At 45.0% G+C, this 7,500-nt stretch overlaps 1 protein-coding gene across 1 annotated transcript in view; it reads right to left on the reverse strand.

Moving 5' to 3' along the window:
• tenm1 (teneurin transmembrane protein 1) overlaps positions 1-7,500 on the reverse strand; it is a 299,549-nt gene that overhangs the window by 128,634 nt on the left and 163,415 nt on the right. The window contains exons 7-9 of the mRNA XM_063202269.1: positions 5,443-5,665; positions 4,770-4,871; positions 1,825-2,019 (exon numbers count right to left, since the gene is read on the reverse strand). Of these exons, the coding sequence (XP_063058339.1) occupies positions 1,825-2,019; positions 4,770-4,871; positions 5,443-5,665 (520 nt within the window). The remainder of the gene's footprint in view (positions 1-1,824; positions 2,020-4,769; positions 4,872-5,442; positions 5,666-7,500) is intronic.

Here is a 7,500-nt window from a genome sequence, read left to right on the forward strand (position 1 = left end):
TCCGCAGCCAACTCTAATATAAGGGTCCCAAATATCAATATCTATCTATTAATTAACCATTAGTTTTCCTCAAGCCAACTCTAATATAAGGGTCCCAAAACCCAATATTTATGTATTAATTAACCATTAGTTATGCCTTGCTTTTGTATTAAGTAAGTGTTAATTTTGGTCCTTAGTTAAGTATTACCTGATAACTACTTAACTATTAACTGTGCCCCTTACTTATCAATTAGTTAAATAATAATATGCTATTAACTTGTAACACAAGGTAATAGTTATCTAATAGTTAAGTAACTGCTTACTAATGCTCAACATATGCATTAATAAACAATTAATATGTGGTCTAATGTGGCATTAAATAATGATTATTAACCCTTACTTAAGTATTTAGGTTGTAGCTACTTTACTGTTTATATATGGCCCCTTATTTGGAAGTGTTACCCCCCTTACTTTCCTTACTTCCTAACCACAATCAGCTCATTCCATCTGAAAACTCGATCCATGTTTTCCAGAGACGGTAACTGTCTGTGGACCACATCAGTATGGAAGTCTCACCTTGCTAAAGGAAAAAACAAAAAGATTGGCAGCGTATTGCTTGGTGCCTCTGCTCCCCAAAAGTAGGATCACTTGCAGTAATGAAAAAGGAGACGCACACAAGCCTTGAAGCAACGAATATTTCGGACCTAGTCCATTTTGAATATCCATTTTCAAGGACCAAGTCCATTTTCAGCACATGGCAGGTTTTCCGGTGTTATGGGGGGAGCTCCTGAACTGACACGTCACCCTCCTGAACTGAACCATCACCCTATAACATCGGAAAACCTGCCACGTGCCTCCTATTGGAGAAGTCGAAAATGGACTAGGCACGAAACATCTGTTGCTCCAGTTTTAGCCTCTAACTTCTTATGTAACTTTTCGGCTACATCTTACTACACAAGCCTTGTGTGCGCCTTCTTTTTCATTGCTTTAAGATTCTCACCTCACTCACAGATATGGCCCCAACACTTCAAGGCACTGTAGCGCGACCTCTCAAACTCAAACTAAAAATGCCATTCTCCAAAATGGCATTGGCTGTGGGCCATAGCAGCGTGCCAGCACACTTTAAACACCTTGTTTTCCCCCAGGCTTACTGGACTATGGCAGCCTCTCTTACCCACGGCTCTCATATTATTACCTTGCCCCCGAGGGGGTATGGCCAGGTATGACCCTTTCTGCCTGTCTGTTTGTTTGTTTGTCCGTCCACCCACAGTGTGTGTGTGTGTGTGTGTCTTCTGCAGGGGGCGGCAAACACGCACACTCCTGAGTAAGCAGTCCACCATCGACCACCATCAAATTCTAAGTATTCATTGAGACTGGGCAAATTGCACTTTTCATACATGAAAATTGGAATATTCTCCATTGTCCACCATTTTTTAGCTACAAAACTTACTGTACTTTGGCCATAATAGTAAATATTAGTTCATTATTTTTAGTAAATATTCATGAAAACATCAAATTTGGCGGTAGACAGCACAGATTCAGCAGAGTTGCAATGCGTACCCTGGCCAACATTCTACACAGTGCAGCTTGGCAAGTTGGCCATGGCCATGACTCAACCAGCTCAAGGGACTGCACCCCTCCACCCCCCACCCCCAAACACACACACACACACACACACACACACACACACAGAGCACACACACACACACACACACACACACACACACACACACACACACACACACACACACACACACACACACACACACACACACACACACACACACACACACACACACACACACACACACACACACACACACACAAGTAAAAGCTTAACGCTACCTTGTTCACAGTTGTTGCCCTTGTAGGCTGGCGCGCACTGGCAGATGCCGTCCACACACTGGCCGTGGTTGGAGCAGGTGGGGTCGATGCACTGGTCCTCCTGGACATCACACTCCGCCCCCTTCCAGCCCGCGTGGCACTCACAGTGGCCCTTCTCATAGTCCCCGTTACCACTGCACAGCACCGGGCACGAGTCTGATGCACACACACACACAGTACAGCAGGTACATGAACAGGACACATGAACAACAACAACAACAACATGCATGTTCACTCATACTCTCACATACAGTGCCCTCCATAATTATTGGCACCCCTGGTTGAGATGTGTTTTTTAGCTTCCAATTATTATTATTTTTTTCTAAATAATATGGGACCTTAATGGAAAAAAAGAGAAAAATCCAACCTTCAATACAAGTGCATTTATTCAGTAGGGAAAAAATCCCACATAAAGAAATAATTATTTGACATCAAATAATGTGTTTCACAATTATTAGCACCCCTGGTGTTAATATTTTGTACAACCCCCTTTTGCCAACAAAACAGCACCTAATCTTCTCCTATAATGTTTCACAAGATGGGAAAAGACAGAAAGAGGGATCTTTAGCCATTCCTCTTTGCAGAATCTCTCTAAATCATCCAGAGACCTGGGCCCTCTCCTCTGTACTCTCCTCTTCAGTTCACCCCACAGGTTCTCAATGGGGTTGAGGTCTGGGGACTGAGATGGCCATGGGAGGAGCTTGATTTTGTGTCTGGTGAACCATTTCTGTGTAGATTTGGCCATATGTTTAGGGTCATTGTCTTGCTGAAAGACCCAGTGACGACCCATCTTCAGCTTTTGGGCAGAGGGCAACAGATTTTGATTTAAAATGTCCTATTATTTCAAAGCATTCATGATGCCATGCACTCTAACAAGGTTCCCAGGGCCTTTGGAAGCGAAACAGCCCCACAGCATCACTGACCCACCCCCATACTTCACAGTGGGTATGAGGTGCTTTTCAGCATGCGCATCTTCCGTGGCACGCCAGACCCACTTAGAGTGTTTGTTGCCAAAAAGCTCAATCTTGGTCTCATCTGACCAAAGCACACGGTCCCAGTTGAGGCCCCAATACCGCTTGGCGAACTCCAGACATTTGCGTTTATGATTGTGAGTGAGGAAAGGTTTTCTCCGTGCATGCCTTCCAAACAGCTTGTTGGTGTGTAGACAGCGCCTGATGGTTGATTTGGAGACTTTGTGACCCCAGGATGCTACCATTTGTTGTAATTCTGTAACAGTGAGCTTTGGAGATCTTTTGATTTCTCTTACCATCCTCCTCACTGTGCGTGGTGGCAAAAGAAACTTGGGTCCTCGTCTAGGCTTGTTTACCACTGTTCCAGTGTTTTGAACTTCATAATTATTCATCTCACAGTGGATATGGGCAGCTGCAGTTGAGTGGCAATCTTCTTGTAGCCTCTGCCTGACCTGTGAAGGTCGACGCACATCTGCCTCACTTGTATGCTGTGTTCCTTTGTCTTTCCCATGTTTAAGAGTGGATAAGAGAAATGGCCTCGGTGTCATGTCATATTTATACCCCAGGGAAACAGGAAGTGATGAATTACTAATTAAATGTTCCTACATACTCTGGTAAACTTTGTAAACTACTGTAGAAATGACAGAAATGCTTCAATTATATTTATTTCCTGGGAATTGTTAAGGGTGCCAATAATTGTGGAACAGGTGATTTAATGAAAAATAATTATTTTTCAGTCAGGGATTTTTTTATTTTCTTACAATTCATTTGAGTTGAAGGCTACATTTTCCTGCAATTTTCAGTGTGACAGTATTCTTCTGCAATAAACACTGAATTTATTTTAAGGCTTTTAACACATCTCAACCAGGGGTGCCAATAATTATGGAGGGCACTGTACATGTACATGCACACGTGCACATCTATGCATTTACGTACACAAACACACACCCACATGCACTCGTGCATGCACGTACGCACACATGCACACACACACACACTCGCACACACACTCGCGCGCGCACACACACACTCGCGCACACACACTCACGCACACACACACACACACACACACACACACACACACACACACACACAGACACACACACACACACACACACACACACACACACACACACACACACACACACACACACACACACACACACACACACACACACACACACACACACACACACACACACACACGCTTCAAGTTGTTCTGAACTGACCCTCATAATTTCACACATAACAAATTCTCTTTAAGTGAGAAAGATGGGACGACTGAGAGAGTAGGTTAGGGGAATCACAAGATAGATGGAAGCTCACACTGCTCCACTTGAAAACAAATTTACATAATATCGTTCTAGTGGGAATATTGGCATGCATTTAATATACATGCACATCTGTGTATTTGTATGTGCCAGTGTGTGTGTGTGTGTGTGTGTGTGTGTGTGTGTGTGTGTGTGTGTGTGTGTGTGTGTGTGTGTGTGTGTGTGTGTGCGCATGTGTGTGTGTGTGAGTGTGTATTGATCTGTGTGTGAGTGTGTGTGTATCGATCTGTGTGTGAGCGTGTGTGTGTGAGCGTGTGTGTGTGTGTGTGTGTGTGTGTGTGTGTGTGTGTGTGTGTGTGTGTGTGTGTGTGTGTGCATGTGTGTGTGCGTGTGAGTGTGTGTCGATCTGTGTGTGAGCGTGTGTGTGTACGTGTGTGTACGTGTGTGTGTGTGTGTGTGCATGTGTGTGTGTGTGTGAGTGTGTATCGATCTGTGTGTGAGCGTGTGTGTGTGTGTGTGTGTGTGTGTGTGTGAGTGTGTATCGATCTGTGTGTGAGCGTGTGTGTGTGTGTGTGTGTGTGTGTGTGTGTGTGTGTGTGTGTGTGTGTGTGTGTGTGTGTGTGTGTGTGTGTGTGTGTGTGTGTGTGTGTGTGTGGCAGTGTACCTTTGGAGCAGTCGGGTCCCAGGAAGCCAGTGAAGCAGTGACAGTGGCCTGCCACGCACTCCCCATTGCCATTGCAGTTGGTCTCACAGCCATCCATCGTTTCTAGGTGACACACAGAGACAGAAGCGCATGTGTCAGAGAGGGAGGGGGGAGGGAGAGAGAGAGAGAGAGAGAGAGAGAGAGAGAGAGAGAGAGAGAGAGAGAGAGAGAGAGAGAGAGAGAGAGAGAGAGAGAGAGAGAGAGAGAGAGAGAGCTTGTTTGTGCGTGTCAAAATGTGGGAGAGGAGTCAGAGAGAAGAAAACAGACAGAAAGAGACAGAAACAGAGAGACACAGTGACAGAGACACAGTGACAGAGACACAGAAAGAAAGAAAGAAAGAAAGAAAGAAAGAAAGAAAGAAAGAAAGAAAGAAAGAAAGAAAGAAAGGAAGAAAGAAAGACAGAGCAAGAGAAAAAAAGAGTCAGAAACAGATCAAGGGAAACGGAAGGAAGAGCAGAGTGGGAGAATGTGAGAGTGTGAGTGGGAGCACTTGACAAAGTGAGAAAAGAAACAGCATAGGTGAGTAGTAAAGACAAAAAATGGCTACACACATTTCAAGAGGTGACAGCTGGCAGTGTCAGTGGAAGTGACAGTAGCAGTGTCAGACCGGTCATTAGAAGAGTCCCTCACTTACCTATGGAGGTGGTGAAGACCAGCACCTGCTCCATCTTGCGGCCGTCGTTGTAGAAGGCCAGGTACCAGGTGCCGGCGTCCAGGTACTCCACGAAGCCTGTGGCCTGCAGCGCCGACAGGTAGAGGTTCTGCAGCGACGGCCTGCTGTTTTTGTTGGGCTCCTCCGATCGCCTGGGCTCTCGCTGGACCAGGTGCCGGCCGTCCAGCAGCTTCACGAAGTCAAACTGCAGGAGAGAGGGAGGAGAAGATGGAGAAATAGAGTGGAGAGAGAGAGAGAGAGAAGGGGGAGAGAGTGATGAAAAAATGAAAGAGTGAGTGACGGCCCTGCCGTGGCTCAAATGGTAGGGCACTGAACTGCTACGCCAGGGACCCGGGTTTCGATTCCGGTCCGAGGTCATTTCCTGATCCTCCTCCATCTCTCTCCCACTCACTTCCTGTCACCCTCTCAGATTGTCCTATCGAAATAAAGGTATAAAACCTCCCAATATATATAAAGAGAGAGTGAGTGAAATAGAGAGATAAAAGAGGCAAGGAGAGGGAGAAAGAAAGGAGAGAGAGACAAACTCACACACAGAGAGAATAGAGAGAGAGAGAGACCGAAAGAGAGAGACTGAGACAGGGACAGAGAATGTGTGTGTGAGAGAGAGACAGAGAGTGAGAGACAGAGATAGAGAGAGAGAAAGAGAGAGAGAGAGACAGAGAGTGAGAGACAGAGGAAGAATGAAGAATGAGTTTGAAAGAGAGGGGGCATGACGAGAGAGAGATATACAGAGAGAGAGAGGGAGAGAGATATAATGACCAAAAGATAATGAAATTGAGATGGCGAGACGGCGAGAAAAAAAATGAATGCAGCAGATAGCATATCTGGTTTTTGACAAAAAAGGCATCAATAGTCGCTAAAACATTCATGCTAGGTAGCCACCGCCCGAGCAGAGATAATCAAAAAGTGTGAATCACAAACTTGTCTAAAAAAAGTGCACGGCAACTTTCTAACTTGTCTTTGATCCCAGAAGCACTCCTCTATAAACAAAAAGCAAGACTCCATTAAAATGTCTTCTAAACTGAAAGACAGGGGGGGGGGTGAGTTGAAACCGCTTCCGGAGCTGAAAATCTTCTCTAATAATACAATAAAAACGACCTGGCGTCCGTTCTTCTTTCCGGTGGCATTAAACTTATTGAGAAGCTTCCTAATGGACATAAACAGGCTGGTCCTTGGCCAAACTAGCAAAGAAAGCCAATATATCTAGATGGATTGGAGAAGTTTTTGGAGCATTTAAGCGTATAAAAACTCCAAAGGTATAGAGTGAGCAATTGAATAGCTTTTTGAACAATGCTGGGAGTGTGGGGCGCTATTGTATTGGTTTCTGATGAGTTCCTAAAAGCAAAAGACTTGGAAACCTTGCCATGCCGTGCATTTGTTGCAAAGCTTGACAAAGTTTCAAGTATAATACTGCAGACACAATACAAAAGACATTAGATTTCTTGCATCGTGCTTCCTGCAAAAAAAGAGCGCAAATGTATGTGCCAAATGGAATGGAGTGATTACTTCAAACATGAGGATGATACAAAAAAGAAAGGTAGAAATGATTTCCCGAATAAAAAGCTAATGCGAAAAGACGTCTACTTTTCCATTTGTGAACCCCCCCCGCCAACACACACACACACACACACACACACACACACACACACACACACACACACACACACACACACACACACACACACACACACAGACACCCCATGCCCCCTCAAAAAACCTTTCAAGCGCCCCCCTCCATCATAACCCACCCCTTTACCCCCCAAGCAGACACCCACGTCCTGGGTAATTATCTGGCATTAATTAGGCAATCCAGCATGTTTGTCTACACCTACATATGCAAATGATTATGCAAATGGCGGGGTCTGCGCAAGCGAGCGAGCGAAGCCTCAAATTAAATTAGGAGCTATTCTAATTTCTTGAGCGATGCGTATGGCTAATCTGGTGTAGCTTCGGCTAATAAGCTGTAATGATGGAGAGAGGTCAGCTGTTAGCGTGAACACATTAGTTCTGCTACGCATA

The sequence above is a fragment of the Engraulis encrasicolus genome, chromosome 7, assembly GCF_034702125.1.
Source record: "Engraulis encrasicolus isolate BLACKSEA-1 chromosome 7, IST_EnEncr_1.0, whole genome shotgun sequence".
Classification (NCBI taxonomy): Eukaryota; Metazoa; Chordata; class Actinopteri; order Clupeiformes; family Engraulidae; genus Engraulis; species Engraulis encrasicolus.